We start from the raw sequence: 21,769 nt of genomic DNA, 5'->3' as shown, positions 1-21,769 counted from the left end.
ATCCTCTGCCCATCTTGACTTCTGAGAGACACTGACACTCTGAGAGGCTCTTTTTATACCCAATCATGTTGCCATTTGACCTAATAAGTTGCAAATGGGTCCTCCAGCTGTTCCTTATGTGTACATTTAACTTTTCCGGTCTCTTATTGCTACCTGTCCCAACTTTTTTGGAATGTGTAGCTCTCATGAAATCCAAAATGAGCCAATACTTGGAATGACATTTCAAAATGTCTCACTTTCAACATTTGATATGTTATCTATATTTGATTGTGAATAAAATATAAGTTTATGAGATTTGTAAATTATTGTATTCCTTTTTTTATTCACAATTTGTACAGTGTCCCAACTTTTTTGGAATCAGGTTTGTATTTCTATTTTCTATTTTAATATTTTAAAATGTTATTTATTCCTGTGATGGCAAAGCTGAATTTTCATCATCATTACTCCAGTCTTCAGTGTCACATGATCCTTCAGAAATCATTCTAAAATGCTGATTTGCTGCTCAAGAACACATATTTAAACATTAAAATTGACCTATAAAATAATGCTTTAAAAAAAAAAAAATATATATATATATATATATATATATATATATATATATACATATATATATATATAACAAATTTAACCTTATTGTAAAGGTTTATTTTTAATCTGGACCTTAAAAACATGATGCTCATGGTGCAAGACATAATGCACAAGGTAAAAACGTCCACTTTCTGCTTGCATATATATAGACCAACAATTAAAAACAGCACAGATGGAACATACAAGCCTTTAAGAAGACAAAAATATATTGAATGCAGCCCACCTTGCCTCCAGGACATCTATAAGAGCCAACAATACGCCTTCATTCGAGTCATCACCCCTTATGGTTACTTTCATAACCATATAACCACAAAAATAACCATGCACAAGAACAGTGAGGGTCATTAACAACCGAACAAGCTAAAGCTGTTTTTGTTATTGTAGGCTAGCGTTTACAGCTGGAATTCAGCACCTGATATTAACTCCCACATTAATCCACGGCACAATAAGGTCCTCCAATGCATGTTTAATCATTTCACGCAATGACCCTGTAGGGATTTCAATATGTGAACTATGCAAGCTATTTAGTTGCATATTTGACCAAATTTACAGGTAATTGTATGTTGCATTTGATATATTTTCTATGATGAACATTCAGTATGCTTTTCTGCCTTTATATTTCATATTTTGCATTCTTTTTGTGTGTACAGGTATGTTTATTGTGACCTTGGGAGCAATTTGACAAGTCAAATTCCATCTAAGTACAGTTTCCTGGCTTGTGAACTCATTGTGTCATTTCTCTGTCTGTCTGTCTGTCTTTCTTTCCAATGTTGCTCTCTATTCTTCTGTTTTACCCTATTGTTACCACCTTATAATAATTTCACCACTGCTATTAAGTATTTAGTGGACTTGTTATGTATTGTTTAACTCATTCACTGCCAAAGCCACAGTTGGTGTAATTCTAAAGAATAAAAGTAATTTCTGCTCCACTAGCGAGACAAATCAGAATCATGAAAGTGATTATGCTTTCCAAATAGGTTTTCCAAATGCACTTACTGCTAACATCTGGCATTTCTAAGAGGCTGAATGTGTTTTCCATTGTTTTTCTATGTAAACATGCATTAAACAAACGTGTTTGACCATTGCTTTTGCGTCTTTTGTTGCGCCTCGCGCTTAAAGCATTCTAAAAATGTAAGCGCTCAAGTTAACCTCTCAAAATGCACGGAACCGCCCTCTGGCTTGGCATCACTTTGTTTACTATTGTTTACATTTACTATATAGACAACTGTCTACAAATATTAATAATGTCAACAAATGATGCATCTTTTGAAAGGTCTAATGTCAATCTATGGTCTCTGTTTTATGATATAGATAATCCATCAACAGTAATATGGTAATTTGTTTCAGGAGTACAAATTTCTTTTAAAAACACTTCTCTAGACCTCTCTTTCTTTTCATTGCACTACCCTATGTCTTTCCTTCTATATAAAAACGTGTTCTGTGTGAATGGCCCCTAAGCCATGTGGTCCAGTCTCCAATTCATGCCATTTGTTGAACCTTCCTTCGAATGAGACGTTAAACCGAGGTCCTGACTCTCTGTGGACATTAAAAATCCCAAGATGTCCTTCAAAAACAGTAGGGGTGTAACCCCAGCATCCTGGCCAAATTTGCCCATTAGCCTTGGTCCTTTATGGCCTCCTAATCATCCCCATATACTGATTGGCTTCATCACTCTACCAATCAGCTGGTGTGTGGTGGGTGTTCTGGCGCAATATGGCAATAATGGTGGTTGAGGAGATTCCTACTTCCATATTTAAAGCGCTTTGAGTACTCAGAAAAGTGCAATATAATTGTAATATATTATTATTATTAACCATATGTTCAAACAGAGAAAACAATGTTTAGACATGTCGAAAAGTAGATAACGGACCGATGTTTGGCAAGTTAGCATTGCTGGTTGATGATTTAACCTAACAAATTGGCAGCAAAAACCATCTATTTTGGTTCAAATTAAGCTGTCTGTTCTGACAAATTTGCAATCAAGTTAGAAATCTCAAACATCTCATTATACAGTAGATCTACATAGTAGATGTTTTACAAGTGATCATTTTAGGGTGATCTTAAAGGGATATTTAATCCAAAAATGCCTGTTTGACTTCAATTGGGTCCAATTCTTTTGTTTTCTACAGAAGAAAGAAAGTCATACAGGTTTGGAACGACATGTAAGTGAGTAAATGATGATAGAATTTTCAGTTTTGGGTAAACTGTCTATTTAAATGTGTAAAATCAGCTAACTCAAATCTGGACCATAACACATTACACCTTACTCTTAACTTTCTTAAATATAGCCTGAATGTGTTAGTTGAAGGCCTGGGATATCTTATAGTTTTAAGTTAAAGCTGAAAGTGTGAAAACATCCCATGCTGAGATTTTTCCACTGTGGATTTATTTTGGACTGAGTGCGAGACTTCTCTTTTTTCATTTTCCCTTCCCTTCCCTCTTTTTTTCCCCTGGATGGAGAGTCTGGAATTAAAGACTCTGAGTTCAAAGGGAATTTTTTTTCCTTACAGGAGATAGATTAAAACGCTTATTCTTGACGTTTTCATGTGGTTTCTCTCTTTCTCTTTCCCTTTCTGTCCTTTTTCTGTCTCTTACTCACTCTCTGACTTTATTTAACCTTGAACTCCATATGAACAACATTGAGTGCCCATTAAATATCTTGGAGGCTTATCCTTTTCTCCATCTCTCTTGTCTTGCTGCTTGTTTGCTTGTCTGATTCGCATTTCCTGCCCTAAAAGCTCTGTCACGTTGAAGTCAGAGTATAGGCTGTTTAGTTTCTAATGGTTCCTCCTCTTTCACCTTGAGTCTGTGTGTGCGTACACGCATTAGCAAATGTGTCCAGTAATCAAAACGAACCCGCTCGCTGAAATGTCGACAAAAGAGCTCTATATATTTAAATGTGGACAGTCACCCATGACTAGACTTTATTGACATTACACGGTGGCTCATGCATTAAAACACTGAGCTCCTCTGTTTGAAGATTACTGTAGGCTTTGGCCACCGTTTCAGAGGCCTGCCATTGCGTCAGGATTTGGTGGGGAGAAATTGTGCACTTACATAAACGAATAATGTTTTTTTTTTTTCCACTTCATCATCATCTTTGTCATTATTTGAGTTGCTACAGCATCATTTTTATTCTAAGATGTAATTTAAAATTGAGGCTGAGTTGAAGCATTGCTGAAAGAATCTGCTCACACCAGCCCTACAGTGTGTGATGCAAACAGTATCCTTCCACCTGGAATTTTCACCATGTTTTATGGTTATATAATGGAATGATAACTTCACCATATAAGTACTGTACGCAGAGACTCCTGTACTGGTCTAGTTAAAGGGACAGTTCACTCAAAAATTATATTCTATCAAGATTTACTCACCCTCATTTTGTTCCAAACCCATAAGACCTTTTCTCTCTGTAAGACAGAGAAATTGCAAAAACAGTAAAAGTGCTCTTTTGTCAGTCCTTTCCATGCTATTACAATGAAAGGGAAATTTCTTTTAAAGGGGTACTTGATTATGATTTCACTTTTTTAACTTTAGTTAGTGTGTAATGTTGCTGTTTGAGCATAAACAACATCTGCAAAGTTACAATGCTCAAAGTTCAATGCAAAGCGAGATATTTTCTTTTACAGAGATCACTTTTTCAGGACTGTAAAAAACTGATTCTTTGAGTTGGTGACATCACAAACCCCCAAATTTACATAAACCCTGCCCCTGAGAACATTCAGCAAAAGGGGTGTGGCCATGTTGGGCTGCTTTAGAGAAGAGGAAGAGTTGTCGTAGTAGAGCGTTGTTTCCGTGCTGTAATTTTACGCCGGACTGCTTCATAAACGAGGGTTAATTCAGCGCTGGATTTGCACAAAAGATTAACATGATGGCACATGCCACTAACCATTCAGAAACATCCAGATTCATTCTGAAAGTTGTAACTTCTTTCTGAGTCTCTCCATCAGTGTCCGACTCCGGTTTGAACAATGTAAGGGTGAACACCGTTACTGACAATTGCCATTTTGGCTGCGTGAGATTCTCCAGCTTTGTTGTTGTTGAGCAACTGAAGTGTGAGCTGTTAAAGCTCCGCCCTCTTCTGGAATGCAGGCCTGAGCAGCACCTCATTTGCATTTAAAGGGACACACACAAAAAAGGTGTGTTTTTGCTCACACCCAAATAGTGGCAAATTTGACAAGTTATAATAAATGATCTGTGGGGTATATTGAGCTGAAACTTCACAGACACATTCTGGGGACACCAGAGTCATATTACATCTTGTAAAAGGGGCATAATAGGTCCCCTTTAAAAGTGTAATTAAATGAGTCCATATAGCTTTAACACTACTTAAACTATTGATTGGACTACATAATGTCTGTCTTGAATATAACATTAAATAAATGTTGATTCTATGTTGTTAGGGCTGTATCCCATTAACTATAATAAATGCTTGTTCATTGGTTTCAAACAGCTCTTTCAGATTATAGAAATTTTTTTTTTTTTATGTGGTCTTCCAGACTAAAATGTCAATATCATCATATTTTTGCTATAGCTGTTGGGAACACAAGTGAACATAATTAAAACACACTAGCATAAATTCAGACTATATAATATAATAGTATATAATCAAGGTAGATTTTCACTGAAATGATAAACTGTGTTCTCAGTTTCATAATAATGTCAGACTGGGGCAATTTGCCACAATTCTTTTAAAAAGTTGTCATTTTATATAGTTAATTATTTACAATTTCTGATGTTTAAAACAATGGTCATTTTGCATCACCCTTTTAATTTGTTGAAGTTTCATAAATTTCATATTTATTTTGCTATTTAAATTTTGCTGAAAAGCCATTAAATAGCCATTTTACATTTTAAATACACATTTTGTGGAAGATGGCCTTTTTTTAACTTTAGTTAAAAAATATTCTTTTCAAACCTGTGTTAAAACAAGTTCTCATTGCGACAACTACCCCATATAGTGCGACATGTCCCACTTAATTTTATGCATATATTTTCATATTGTTTGAATTAAAGGGTTCACCCAAAAATGAAAATTCTGTCATTTATTACTTACCCTCATGCCATTCCACACCCGTAAGACCTTCGTTAATCTTCGGAAGACAAATTAATATATTTTAATTGAAATCCGATGGCTCCGTGAGGCCTCCATAGGGAGCAATGACATTTACTCTCTCAAGATCCATAAAGGTACTAAAAACATATTTAAATCGGTTCATGTGAGTACAGTGGTTAAATTTTAATATTATAAAGCGACAAGAATATTTTTGGTGCGGCAAAAAAACAAAATAAATTTAGTGATGGTCTATTTCAAAACACTGCTTCAGGAAGATTTGGAGCACAAATGAATCAGTGTATCGAATCATGATTCAGATCACGTGTCAAACTGCCAACGGCTGAAATCACGTGACTTTGGTGCTCTGAACAGCAGATTCAATACACTGATTTATTTGTGCTCCAAAGCTTCCTGAAGCATTGTTTTGAAATCGGCCATCACTAAATAAGTCGTTATTTTGTTTTCTTCGCGCTCCAAAAATATTCTCGTCGCTTTATAATATTAACACTGAGCCACTGTACTCACATGAACCGATTTAAATATGTTTTTAGTACCTTTATGGATCTTGAGAGAGTAAATGTCATTGCTCCCTGCAAGCCTCACGGAGCCATCGGATTTCAACTAAAATATCTTAATTTGTGTTCTGAAGATTAAAGAAGGTCTTACGGGTGTGGAACGGCATGAGGGTAAGTAATAAATGACAGAATTTTCATTTTCGGGTGAACTAACCTTAAAACCCCCCTTCAATTTTTGACAAGGCTTTTCAGTAGCAGTCTAAAATCTCTCTGGAGTTCTGACAGACAGGAATGCAATTTTGTCCATGCTTTCTGCAGGGTCAGTGGGTGTGGCACATCTAGTTGTGGTGGTGACACTTCTGTTATGGTGACTACAGTGTGGAGCTCTTAGTGCTTTTAAAAACTTGCCTCATATAAAGGTGTGATTGTGTCGTGTGTGTGTGAAAATTTGAAAGCGTTATTGACGTCTCTCATAAGAGCGCTATTGAACACAGGCCATAGAGGAACATGAAAGCCCACTCTCTCTTCTTTCCTTATTCATTTTGTTGTGTTATTTTTTCCTGTCCTCGAGAGAGATAAAAATATCTGTTCAAAAAGTGGCAAAAGCCTTGGTTAATGTAAGTGGACGTGTATGCATGTTTGTACATGCTCATTTTTCATTGTGTCCAGTGATGTATTGATTTGTGCACGTGTGCTGAAACGAGTAATTATCATGTTGCCCTCTTGCCGATGAGACCATCCAGAACTAAAATAATAAAACGCTCATGTGCTTTTATTAATACTTCTCCTGGCTCAATTTTACAAATAAGCAAATTGATTTGGTACAGGTCACCTTGAGATTAGAAAGGAAATGAAAATGCAAGTGGACAGTCTTGTTTACCATTCTTACATGTGTTTTGTGTGTTTGTCTTTTGTCTTTTGGTTTCAGAGCAATAACATTGGACAATCAGCTCGTGGTGTTGGGTACAGTAGCAGCAGACGCAGGACGGTATTACGTACAGGCTGTTAATGAACGCAATGGGGAAAACAAAACCAGTCCTTCCATTTACCTGAGTATAGCAAGTAAGTTTTTGAAGCATATACAGTATATGTATGTATGGTTGTGTATAATTTTTTTATGATATATATATATAACTTTTTGCCACACCTGCCAATGGCCGGTTACTTAAGTAAATTTACCAGCCATATTTTTTTTTGGTTTTTTTTTTACTGGCCTTGAAACAGGCAGCTATGACACCAAAATTTTAGATATCAGATATACAGAAATTGAATAAAGTACTCAAACGTAAAATAGCACTGCATAGTCTTCACTGTATAAATTAAACATATATTAATCCTTATTAAAGTTACAAAAGTTATTCAGTCTAGAACAGTGAGTGATTTTTCTTGTTTGATTAACATTTAGGACATAGACGGCAACTGGTAGGCCTATATATATTAGGCTGTTAAGAGCTAATGCACAGATCCAATATAGTGATACATGTGCTTTTTTTTTCTCAACTGTTTGTGTTCACTTAAGACAAAACTGAATGTGTTTACAAGGCTAACCGCCAATACAGGCATTTCAATTGCAAGAAGATATGAAAGAGAGTTAAGTTCAAACATAGCTGGTAACGACGGAAGTTCCAATGAACATTTGCAAACCGCGTTGCAAACTTATGTTGTTGGAATTAGAGCTTTCAAACTTTTTTTTTTTTTAGGTTATATACTCATTTACACTGAGCACTGTATATATTATAACTTAGAGAACAAAATTTTCAGTTTTACTCAAATTAGGGTGATGCAAAAATGAGTACACCCCACTGAAAGTCTCTGCAGCAAAGCTAAATTTTAGACTACAAATGTCTAATTTAACAAGAATTCAACCACAGGTGAGTCAAATCCAGCAGACAGTTGACTATAAAAGGATGTTAAAGCTCCTTCCCATTTCATGCTGTCAGCAATGGCTCCACATGGAAGAGAAATGTCACAAGAAAATAATTTCTTTACACCAGAAAGGTGAAGGCTACAAGAAGATAAGCAAAGTTTTACTTATCAGTCAGAATACTGTAGCAAAAGTGGTACAAAAATGTAAAAAAGATGGAACTGCAACCATCTCACCGAGACGTCCAGGTCGTCCACGGAAGTTAACACCTCAACAGGAGCATCTTCTGATGAGAAAGGGTTGAAGAAAATCGGCATGCAAGTTCACTGCAGTCATCTAAAGAAGTAGAAAGCCAAAATGCGGTGACTATTTCCCGTGACACAATATGGCGTACACTGCAGTGGAATGGCATGTATGGGTGCCATTTACAAAAGAAGCCTCTCCTAAAGCCCAGGCACAAAAAAACCTGCCTAGAGTTTGCCAGGGCCCTAGCTGACAAAGATGAAGACTACTGGGACTACTGCAATTTTACAACATGACAATGATCCTAAACACACATGTTTGATTTCTAAAGAAGAACAGGATGAAAGTGATTCAGTGGCTCCTGAATTGAGCCCAATCGAACACCTATGGGATTTCTGAAGAGACAAGTTGAGCATCACTCTCCATCCAGCATCCAGTCTCTAAAAGAGGTCATTTTTAAAGAATGGAAAAAGATAAATGTTGCAAAATGTCACCAACTTGTTCATTCCATTCCAGACTTGGTGCTGTCATTAAAAATCATGGAGGCCATACAAAGTACTAGATGTAGTAGTTTTTGTTGTGGGGTGTACTCATTTTTGCATCGCCCTAATTTGAGTAAAACTGAAAAATGTGTAATCTAAGTTATATTATTAACCTTACTTTCATGTTATAAGTTAAACAGATGTGATATTAAACTTAGTCTTGTCAACATTTTGGAAATTGTTTTTGTGTTCATTGAGATATTGTTTAAAATGTTACTTTTCAAAGGGGGTGTACTCATTTACGTACATACATTATGTATACATTCTTCCAAATATCTTCCTTTCTGTTCAGCGGAACAAAGAAATTCATACAGGTTTAGAACTACTTATGATTACAGAATTTTCATTTTTGGGTGTACTATCCCTTTAAGTTCATTTAAGACATTATTTAACTCATTTAAGGCTGCTCTTATGAGGATACTCAACAAAACATTTGTTATTGTTTGTTCAAGCAAAAGAGAACTCAATACTGGACACGGCATTCACAGACAGCACATTCTCGTTTGTCTTGTGGCGCTTGAATGGTTTAAAAGCATTTGCGTGAATAAGAGAATAATATATATTATGGGTTTGTATGGTGTGCAATTAACATTTTCACGTGAAATGGTAATATTTTTCATTTTGTTCAGATCGGCTCTTTGGGACAAAACATTGATTTTTTTTTTTTTTAAGTGGATGTGCTTTTAAATTAAACACATTGACCCTTTGATTCACCTTTCACATTTTCAACACATTTTCACATCTCATTTCTCCGTACTGTCAATATGCTGCAGAAACACCCGCGCGTGTTGTGTGCCAGATTCTGTATTTTGGTTTTTAAAGGACATTAATTTTGTCTTTCCACTGAGACTGAAAGAGAAAGTTGTTTTAGCTCCTAATTAAAGCTGGATTTCTTCCCCCATACCTTTCTGTTTAAACAACCAGCTACTTTTTAAAGTGCAGTGACAAAAAAGTACTTTGCAGAAGACCTTGCTAGATTTCATTTCAAACGAATGTAAAACTAAAGGAAGAAAAGGGTAAGGAAAGTGTTCCACATGAAAATCATCTCTTTAAGTCATTAGTTTTTCTGCAGTGTTTTAGGGAACGAGGTTCACAACTGTCAGTCAAACCCACCATTTGGAGAATTGTCATTTTTCCTAATCAAAAATTTAGTGGAAGAGGCAAAGGAGATGTTGAAAGTAGTTTTAAAGGACCTGAAATTGCACAAACAGAGTTTTGAGTTGAATGAATATGACAAGGACACAAGAAGGAGAAGAACAAAGAAACAATGAGTAGAGAGCTGACAGCAGGAGGGATTTTGAACCCCAAAACACTGCTTTTTAATTAATTTATTAGAATTATTTTTATGTCCTTCGGTATTGACCTTTAAGAAGAGCTTTTGGGTTTTTTTATTATATGTCCATATTGGTTTATAAGCCTTTTGGAGGGGGGGGGGGGGGGGGGGGACTCTTCGGTTTCTGGTATATTAAAATTTCAGCAGGAAAACAGCAGGGCTTTTATAAACCAGGAAGTACTTATATTTGAAAGATATTGGGATTTGGTTTGTGTTTTAAAGTTTGTGGTAGAGTAAGTAGCACAGCATAGGAATAGATGTTTGGATGGGATTGACTAATAATAAAAAACAGAATTACACTTTTTTTCTGAAAGGAATTAATATTTTCATTTAGCAATGAAGGACATTAACTTAATCAAAAGTGACAGTACAGACATTTATACTCTTACAAAAGTTTTCTGTTTTAATAAATACTGTTTCTTATACTGAACTTATTAAATACTGAACTTTCTATTCATCAAAGTATTCTAAAAATGTATCATGGTTTCCCCCAAAATATTAAGCAGCACAATGGTTTTCAAAATTGATAAAAAAGAAGAAATGTTACTTAAACACAATACCAGCATATTAGAATCATTTCTATGTAATGGCTGCTGCAAATTTTGCCATCACATGAATAAATTACATTTTAACATTGAAAACAGTTTTATTGCAATGATATTTTGCAGTACTACTGCTTTTACCTTACGTTTGATCAAATAATTTCAGCCTTGGTGAGGATAAGAGACTTCTTTCATAACATAACCCCAACAGTAGTGTGTGTGTGTGTGTGTGTATACAATATACTGTAAATTAGCACAAATATACTGCTTTTGATATTAACAGAGCTATATCACAACATCCTCACATAACAAGCAACAACATTAATATGAATATTTTGAGATATTACTGCAGAGAGAGATGGCATCATAAAGTAAGGATGTTAGAACACCGAACCTTGAAGTTTAGCGTTTAGAGTATATAACTCACACGCACGCCTTTCATAGTGTCACCGTGAGTAAGCACAACTACAAAAATGGAAAAAGTTTTCCTTTGTGTTTCTCACATACAGACGACAATGTTGTCAAAACGATCCCTTTCACACGGATACGCGAAAATTACTAAAAACACTGTATTATTCATGCCAGGCCAGTAGTTGGCGATGTCACTTTGTAAAGAAACACTACACGCCTATAGACTGAACTCATAATACGCATACGCACAACGCCATCGTTTTCACAAATTCAAGTTTTTGTAGTTCACACACACACACAGACAGTAACGGTATCGTTTTCAAAAACTTGCAGTTTGAAACCCTTTTTCAAAAGTTTGCATTTTCAGGCCCCCAAAATGCCATTGTCAAGACGCATAAAAAACGTTTTCCGTTTTTACTTTAAAAACGGTGTGTGGTTTTGTGTGTGACTCATCTCTCTGCATGTTGTCAGTGGTTGAGTGAGGCTGAGCTGGAAGAGAGGGTAAACATCCATCTGGACCAGAGGATGGAAACCAGATGATGACATCTGGAGAGAGACAGAGAGAGAGAAGTATCTCATTAATATAAGTAGGTTTTTGTACGTAAATTGTGATTTTAGCATGCATACATATCCGCCTGTTTAAATAGACACAATATCAGCATGCTGATGGTATCTAAACATTGCATGTATGAATTTTAGAGAATTTCCATTATTCATTAAATTCATTAAATTCAAGGATTGATCTCACTGTATTTATAATAAATTGGATTAAATATGTTTAACACAGCTAACAGGTTCACTTAATTTGATATTATAACATTTCATTCTGTTATGTGTGATTTTTATATTTGACACTTCTTTTACTTTGGTTATAATTAAATTTTATAAAAAAAAAAATAAAAAAAAAAAGTATTTATTATTAGTGCCATCTTACAGACAATCTTTCTCAGACAAGATTTCTCATTTACTTTTTTATCATTTACTGACAGGGCTTGATGCTTGAAAAATAATGGGCACATATTGGGCACAATCAATCAAATATATCAAAAATGTGTTCTTCATGTTATTACGCAATTGTCAATATGCAATTGGAATGGCCATGCAAATGTACCTTGCTTCAGACCCAAAAGCATAACTCTGATAAACAATCCAACTAAGTGTGAAAACAGCTTTAGATGCCGTCACTATGTTGATATTGTGTTGATGTTACAATGTCTGCCAACGTACAAATGAGATCACTCAAGATAATTTACTATTCTTTCAAACCCTTGCACTCTAATATACATGAAAAAAATATAGGTATTGGACAATGAAAATGAAACACCTGGACCACAATAATTTGTTAGTATGGTGTCGGACCTCTTTTTTTTGCGGCCAATACTGCAAAAATTCATCTTAGGAATGACAGATACAAATGCTTCACAGTGGATTTTGAACCATTCCTCTTTGGTGCTGATGCTGGTGACGTTTCCTAACTTCACTTTCACATTCATCAAACCACTCTGTCAGATGTCTTGCTGTGTGTATTGGTGCATTATCATCCTGATATACGGCACCACCTTCAGGGTACAGTGTTTGAATCATTAGGTGCACATAGTCCTCCAGAGTGGTTTGGTAGTCCTTGGCAGTGAAATGCAGCCCAAACCAGCACTGATCCACCCCCGCGCTTCACTATGGGCAGCAACAGTCCAGGTGTTAAGCCTCTTCGGGCTTCTCCACACCGTAACTCTTCCGGATGTGGACAAGACAGTGAAGATTGACTCATCAGAGAACAATACATATTTCACATTGTCCACAACCCAAGATTTGTGCTGCTGGCACCATTAAAACCCACTATTTGGCACTGGCACGAGTGAACAAAGAGTTGGCTATAGCAGCCTGACCATGAATATTGACTCTGTGGAGCTCAACTGTTTTGGTGGAAACAGGAGAGATGGGATGCGCATTTAATTCTGCAAGGAGTTAGGCAGCTGTGGTTTTATGTTTGTTGGATACAGTCCATGTTAGTACCTGGACATCCCTTTCAGACTGTTTCCTCTTGTGTCAACAGCTGCTCCTGCTAGATGTGGCTTGTCCTTCATGGTGGTATGCCGACATTACCCCGGATACCATAGCTCTCAATACACCACAAATACTTGCTGTCCTGGTTACAGATGAGCCAGCGAGACACGCACCAACAGTTTGTCCTCTTTTGAACTCTGATATGTGTCCCATTATGTCGTGTAGATTGCAATATTTTATGTACAGCTGTGCTATTGCTCTGCTAATTAAACCTTCACACTCTGCTCTTACTGATGGAATGCAAAATCTGTGAAGATTGGTCACCAGGCTGCGCATATATAGGCGTGAAACCTCCAGCACTATATTGGCCAGTGTTTCAATTTCATTGTCCAATTCCTGTAAATCTGGCTGAATATTAGCAAATGAATCTGCAACAGAGCTTTATATCAGAAAATAAGATACTGCTTTTCATAATAACACACTAAATCACACAACACTTGCATTAAAAGCAAATGTCAACATTAATATTTTGAGACATGTCCCAACATTTTTAAAATGAAACCTACTGCACTGGATCAGTTGGTCGTGGACTGGTGATGGTGTTTTTTGGAGCTGGTTTATCTGGCTTTGGGTGGTCCATGGGTGGTTATGTAACTAATATAAGATTCTTGACAGTGATGAGTGCACACACTTAAAGGTGCCCTCGAGTGAAAAATTTAATTTATCTTGGCATTGTTAAATAACAAGAGTTCAGTACATGGAAAAGACATACAGTGAGTTTCAAACTCCATTGTTTCCTCCTTTTTATATAAATCTAATTTGTTTAAAAGATCTCCGAAGAACAGGCGAATCTCAACATAACACCGACTGTGACATAACAGTCGGGGTGTACGCCCCCAATCTTTGCATATGCCAGCCCACATTTCCAATATTATAAAAGGCATTAGACAAGGGCAGCCAGTATTAACATCTGGATGTGCAGAGCTGAATCATCAGACTAGGTAAGCAAGCAAGAACAATAGTGAAAAATGGCAGATGATAACATGATATTTTTACTGATATTTGTAAACTGTCTTTCTAAATGTTTCGTTAGCATGTTGCTAATGTACTGTTAAATGTGGTTAAAGTTACCATCGGTTATTACTGTATTCACGGAGACAATAGCCGTCGCTATTTTCATTTTTAAACACTTGCAGTCTGTATAATTCATAAACACAACTTAATTCTTTATAAATCTCTCCAACAGTGTAGCATTAGCCATCCGTTAGCCATGGAGCACCATCAAACTCATTCAAAATCAGAAGTAAACAATATAACAGTATACAATACTCACATAATCCGACGCATGCATGCCGCATGCACGACGAACACTTTGTAAAGATCCATTTTGAGGATTATATTAGCTGTGTAAACTTTGTTTAGGGACTGTTTAAGGCAAGCGCAAGCTCTGTGGGCGTGGAACACGGGATTTAAAGGGGCCGCAGCAAAAAATCGGCGCGTTTATAATGATGCCCCAAAATAGGCAGTTAAAAAAATTAATTAAAAAAAAAAAATCTATGGGGTATTTTGATCTGAAACTTCACAGACACATTCAGGGGACACCTTCGACTTATATTACATCTTTTAAAAACATAATCTAGGGCACTTTTAAACAAACATTTAGAAGTATTTTGACTTTGTCTCTTTCTTGTCTGTTGTTCATTCTGTTTACATTGTTTGCGTGCCAGATGTTGATTATGCACGGTTTAAAACTAAATTCATCAGATATGTCCCTGGTGTCATATGCATTTTTAATTGTCTCACAGAATCTCTGTTCCCTCCTCTTCTTGTCTCTAGAGATACAACTAGTACCTTTCTATCTCTCTTTGTCTCTGTCCCAGGACCTCTTCCTTTTTTTCTGAATGTGTCGACATCTTGGCCACATAGACAATGCAATGTTTAATAGTAGTTGTGTGACGAGATCTCCCGATAATAAAATGTGACGAGATTTCTCATCGAGGTGAAAAGCTTGCGATCTTGCGATATCACCGTGATGGAGTGTGAGGGTAAAATTAGCATAGAATATGCCACCGCTACGTTTGCCTCCACTGTCATTTTGCCTTTTTTATAGAAGTAAAAACTATTTCATTCAGTTGGATAACAGTCACTTCTATTGTAAAACATTGTAAACACAGTTCACTGATCACTCTACGAGAGTAAGACGAGTTGACTGACAAGACCATGGCAAAGGATTCATTGCACAACAGAGCCTAAGCATCCGATAAATTTCTTATCTTGTAGAATGTGCGCTCAGCATCCCCGCTCCCTATGAACAGAATTTTGAGGATTTCTTAATACTGTGCAAAATTTCTGTAACACAGTTCTTATGTACGGGAAGAAGGAGGCGGGAACCGGCGAACGTTAAAACAATAATCTTTAATAAAATAAACAAAGAACAAAACGAAAGTAACCCTCACGGACGTCTGCCGGCCACACAAACATAATAAAACATAAAATAATATCCAGGCCTGGTCCTCTCTCGTCCTTCACTGTCGTCGCTCCTCCTTTTATGCTTCCGAAGCTCCTCCCTGAGAGACTCAAGGCCAGTGCGCCCTGCAGGTGGAGCTCATTATCTCTCGCGTCACCGGCCTCAAAGAGAGGGAAGAGAGGAAAAAGAGAGAGAGGCTCTTCCTCGCGGTGCCATGCGATGGTACTGGACGCTCGGTGGATGGCTCGATCCTCCTCCGCCCCCTGGCGGCCGGCGATGGCTTCTCCGGCTGAGGGCAGCCAGCAGCGAGTCCCCCGTCCCCTGCTCCTCCCCTTCACGGCGGACGGCGGCAACTCCTCCACTCCCTCCTGGAGGACAGCCACCCCACCTCGTCCCAGGAGCACGGCATCGAGCTCTCCGTCCCACCTTTCACAAGGCTCCAGCACCACCGCCTCGGGCAGCCTCTCGCGGTCTTCACTCCGAAGACCGGCAAACGTTAAAACAATAATCTTTAATAAAATAAACAAAGAACAAAACGAAAGTAATGCCGGCAGACCCTCGCGGACGTCTGCCGGCCACACAAACATAATAAAACATAAAATAATATCCAGGCCTGGTCCTCTCTCGTCCTTCACTGTTGTCGCTCCTCCTTTTATGCTCCCGGAGCTCCTCCGTGAGAGACTCAAGGCCGGTGCGCCTCCCAGGTGGAGCTCATTATCAATCGCGTCACCGGCCTTGCGCCATTCCCTCACGGCTCTTGCCCGCCCTGCTCGCCACAATCTCGTCTCATCTTCGTCTCAATCTCATGAACCCAATCTCGTCTCGTCTCGTTTCGTGAGCTAAGGGTCTCGTCACACCCCTGTTTAATAGTGGCAAAGAGTTATTGTTTTGCATACACACTACAAAATTGATTCATCAGTATTTTTGTTGTTTTTAAGTTTCAGTTTTTCATTATTTGATGGTATTTTACTTGAGTTGATAATATCCCCCCCCCCCCCCCCCGTGTCACATTATTCTTTAGAATTCATTCTAATCATTCTAAAAGATGTTTCTTGATTGAACTTGCGATATGTTTCTTTTATTGAAAACAGTTGTGCTGCTTGAATGTTCAAAAGAACAGCATTTATTAAAAAAAAAAAAACTTTACTAACATTGGCACATTTTATAATTTTTTTTGCCCTTGTGGAATAAAAGTATTGATTTCTTTCAAAAGAAAAAAAAAAAAAAGTCCGTAGTGAATTATTGAATTTACTGCAGTGTGTTATGTTAGTGCCCATGTTATTTCTCAGAGAATTTTGCAAATTTCATCCTTAATCAGCAAAACATATCAGATGCTTCCACTAACTGTAAAGACTGTAATCCAGTCGAGTTTATTATTGTCCTAAACATCTAATCCTTAAGATTAAAACATATCCAGATCAGGATTAACACATCTTGAAAATTACATACTCATTAATCTTTAGATGAGATTTATGGCCAACAGTTATTTGTCCAACCATCTCTTGATCTGGTGTTTGATATTGCTTCAGCCACAGTGTTTTTAAAAGGATCATGTTTTCCCAAATATTTTTGATTAATCTGTAAGAATAATATTGCCTGCTTCCTATTCCAATCAAATCAAATCAAATAGAATGATTTGATGAAACGCAGGCCTGCTGTGAAGGTGAGTGATGGGTGATGGTGTTATGGAACAGTAGGAGTTATGATGAAGTACAGTATACTAACATCAGAAGCTGGCAGCAAACCTTTATGTTGTTAATAATCATGCATGAAGGCTCAAATCCAATCTGTGCACATAAAACGTCTCTAAAGGCAATATTTTATTTATTTTTGCTGATTCTCTAATCAAAACCATAAAGTAAATATAATTATTAATCTAATTTGTTATATACAGTGGGGTCCAAATATCACCACTAGTGAAAATGCTTCTATTTTGCATTCTTTTCATATTAAGAAATTGTTATGCTGCTGATTATCTAATTTGCAGTTAAACTTTTTGTGATGAAAATGTCAGGGACTCCAAAAGTTTGTGCAAAACCTGATGATCCATTTTATCCAGCATGATATGAAAACATCTGACCTTTACAAAGAATTTAAAACATGGTCAATGCCACAAATTTGCTTATTTGATCAGTGACCTATACTAATGCAAAATCTTAAATATTTCTTCATTTATATTGTAACTACTAATTGTTTTAACATTTTCAAAATCCCAGAACTTGTTTATATGCAGGTTTAAATCAAAATAAATCCCAGATTTTCAATGCAGTCTCAGACTTTTAGTCCCCACTGTATATAATACATCCTTGATGCATTATTATGCAATGTCTTTTAATGCACCTTTTTAATTTGTTTTATGCTCTAGTATATTATTTTATCCAGTTATAATACATTATAGTACTTCCATATTCATCGTAATATGAGTATGCATTAAATGCACAATTGGCACCAATTTTCTCGTGTTAAATCATGCATAATGGGTCTCATTCATGAAGACCTCCCCGAAAACTCTGCTCCTGATTTACAAATACTTCGTAAACGTCAGAAGTGATAGTGAAATGTGTGTGTGTGTTAATGAATTCCAATCAGTCGTAAATGGGACGCGCGTGCACGCTCATTCTCAATTACCATAAATCCCGCCCATTAAATCCGACTGACAACTATATATGGGCATCTTATTATGACATCAAACAAAGGATTTTGGCCATTTTTTAGGAAACAATTTCCATAACAATTAAGGGGCCATTAGTTTGCCCAGCCCTATTGAAATCAATTAATTATTTGATTAAAGTGCTCCGTTTGCAGACACTATTACTGGCTCTCACAATAAAAGTAAAAAGAAAAAACTTATGTAATTACTATATATAATATTTTTTTCAAAATGCAGTGTAAATATGTACCTTATTAAGGTGAATTAAAATGCAGCCTTATTAATGAGCAAAACGTTCGGATGTTAAACGCACTATTTACGCGTGACTGGGAGCAGGTGTAGATTTCTTTCATACCAACTAACATTTGGAAAATACGAACATTTTAATGAATCTGAAAATTTACGCCAGAACCACTTTGCACACGATTTACACAAAAAATCGTTCTGCTCGTGTTTCATGAATGAGACCCAATGTGTTTTATGAAGCACTATGAATATGTTTATAATTATACAGACCTCAAAGAAAGTGGTACCAAATATCTTATATAGTTGGTTATCTTCAAGTATTTTGTTAGCTATTTCAGTGTATTGCATCTTTGTTGTCTGCCTGTCTTCGAGTGTTTGTCAGGATGTTCTGGATATAAGGATTTGACTTTGCTGTTGCTTTAGAAGGTGAAGTTTAAAAGACATTCATTCTGTCATTCCTCTACTGTATGTCAGTATCTATCACAGTCACTTTTAAACAACCTCCCGCCTCAAAAAGGCATCACTGGAAAGTTTTCTCCCAATTTGTCTGTTGTAGATTGTTATTTGTTTCTCAACTTATAACAAGGTTCCTTACATTTTAGATTGATTTGCAGCTTTTAAAATCTTGTTCTGAATTCCCTCTTGGCAAGCAGGAAATACTGACTTAAGTTGATTTGAATCTGATGTATGTTTAGTAGTGAAATTAGAATACTTGCAGTTTGGCATGAAAATAATAATTTTACTGTGACCAGAACAATCCTTTTTAAAAATAAATAAATAAATAAAAATAAAATTCATTGAATGTTTTGATAAAGATACACACTCAACCTTTTGAAATTCCAGTTTTATTTTTGTTCAGCTTTTGTTATTTGTTCAGCTTATTGTTGATTTGACAATCAACAATCACTTAAATTGTGTATGAAGTGTTAAAATACCAACTACAACAAAATGCATGTGTCTTTAACAACATATTATCATATAAACATCAGTCAGTAAGTAAGTCATAACTCAATAATTCAGCGAGTAACAGATTCAGTGAGTAATTTGTGAGTTCTGATGAGATTATGAAAATTGGAAATTTTTGGCAATTTTGCTGGCAATATTTCCATTCTCAATAGTGTAGCGATGTATGAAGCACAGCTCACAAGTCACTTTAAAATCAAGCAGCTTTGTGTTAGTGTGCTGAATTCGCATAACCAACTTAAACCCGATGTGAAATAAGAGAGGGTGAAATCTTTCGTCCTTGCGTGAAATTCACAATCATGCAGATTCCTATTGAAATATCTTGATTTTGACTTGAAAAATTGCAGAACACCAGTAAATGTGACCCTACCTTTACACTTTAGCTAAAGTATATTTTTGGAGCAACTATATACTTTTTTTACTTGGATACTTGATACAGTACAGTCCAAAAGTTTGGAACCACTAAGATTTTTAATGTTTTTAAAAGAAGTTTCGTCTGCTCACCAAGGCTACATTTATTTAATTAAAAATACAGTAAAAACAGTAATATTGTGAAATATTATTACAATTTAAAATAACTGTTTTCTATTTGAATATATTTGACAAAGTAATTTATTCCTGTGATGGCAAAGCTGAATTTTCAGCATCATTAATCCAGTCTTCAGTGTCACATGATCCTTCAGAAATCATTCTAATATGCTGGTCTGCTGCTCAAGAAACATTTAATGTGTACAATTGTACAAAATATTTGTGTACAATATTTTTTTTCAGGATTATTTGAATAGAAAGTTCAAAAGAACAGTGTTTATCTGAAATCTAATCTTTTGTAACATTATAAATGTCTTTACTGCCACTTTTGATTGATTTAATGCATCCTTGCTGAATAAAAGTATTAATTTCTTTAATTTCTTTTAAAAAAAAATAAAAATGAAAATTCTTACTGACCCCAAACTTTTGAACGGTATAATGGTACAGAAGCTTTGTAAAGCAGCAAATCAGCATATTAGAATGATTTCTGAAGGATCATGTGACACTGAAGACTGGAGTAACGATGCTGAAAATTCAGCTTTGCATCACAGGAATAAATTACTTTGTCAAATATATTTAAATAGTACACAGTTATTTTAAATTGTAATAATATTTCACAATATTACAGTTTTTTACTGTATTTTTATTAAAGAAATGTAGCCTTGGTGAGCAGACGAAACTTCTTTTAAAAACATTAAAAATCTTAGTGGTTCCAAACTTTTGGACTGTACTGTATATCTGTACTGATGTTATGAATATGTCATCATCTCTAGTTCACTTGTTAGTCTTGCTAGACACATTCTTGTTTCATACCAATTAGCTGTTAATTAATTTGTATATTTGACAAGATATGGTTTTACAAGCACCTTGAGAATTGATGTTAGCTTGTTCATTTTTGCATCATTTTTCCACTCCTTTCCTCTTTGTCTACATTTGTCTTCATGTAAAAAGTCCATCTTTAAAGATGTTTAATTACCTTGTTTTAACATGAAGGATTTTCCCCGGCATATTTAATTACAGGCACAAGGCTGTGTTGATTCAGTGTGTGTGTGTCCATCCATGTGTTTGTGTGTGACCTCTGCGGGGTCTTGTCTTTGCCAGTTAGAACACGCAGGCCAAATTTTTATCTCACAATGGCAGCCGACTCGCACAACATGAGCCAAAGTCTCCTTCAAGAGAATTAACCAAATCATTAGAGATAAAGAAAGAAAGAGCGGGGGGAGGGAGAGAGAAAGACTCATTATTGTCTGAGTAGTTTACTGAAAGGTCGCTTCTTCCTTCTTTACTGTCCACTAAAGATGTTTGGGTCCTTTTCTCTGTTGGTAAGTGTATGTTTATGGGCCTGAGTGATACAATTGTTCTAATTTCCAATGTAGACATACTAGATCTGCTATAAAACATACTGGGCTGCTTTGTTGTGTGCTTTCTTCTAAAGTCCCCCAACATACTTCAGGCGAAATCGAAGAACAAACTGATTTGATGTCATTTCAAACAAAATAAGGCCAAAACAAAGTTCGTTTAGAGTTCATTTCAGGAGTTTGTAACAGCTTGCCAAAGCGAACTTTCTGAAAAAGTTTGCTCCAGCTGGTAAACACCTTCAAACTACCATTGATCGATGGTGATTATGCAATAGGTAGGTGTGGCTACAAAGCTCCGCCTTCTTTGACAAGAAAATCTTCTCTGGTTAATTTCTTCTGTTCAGTCTGTTGATGTCAGACACAAGTAAAAACATGAACACACAGAACTGCTTTATAGTAGAAACTGAATTTGTTATTCTAATTAAAAGCGACACAAACTGGTTTTCATGTTTAATACTGTAA

At 36.1% G+C, this 21,769-nt stretch overlaps 1 protein-coding gene across 1 annotated transcript in view; it reads left to right on the top strand.

Annotated features, from left to right (window-relative positions):
* Window positions 1-21,769, top strand: part of sdk1b (sidekick cell adhesion molecule 1b) — a 296,151-nt gene that overhangs the window by 127,063 nt on the left and 147,319 nt on the right. The window contains exon 5 of the mRNA XM_067403334.1: window positions 7,088-7,221. Coding sequence (XP_067259435.1) covers window positions 7,088-7,221 — 134 coding nt within the window. The remainder of the gene's footprint in view (window positions 1-7,087; window positions 7,222-21,769) is intronic.

Source organism: Chanodichthys erythropterus, chromosome 12 (assembly GCF_024489055.1).
Source record: "Chanodichthys erythropterus isolate Z2021 chromosome 12, ASM2448905v1, whole genome shotgun sequence".
Lineage (NCBI taxonomy): Eukaryota > Metazoa > Chordata > Actinopteri > Cypriniformes > Xenocyprididae > Chanodichthys > Chanodichthys erythropterus.
Note: the sequence above shows the minus strand (reverse complement) of the source record. Positions and strands in the feature narration are given on the sequence as shown.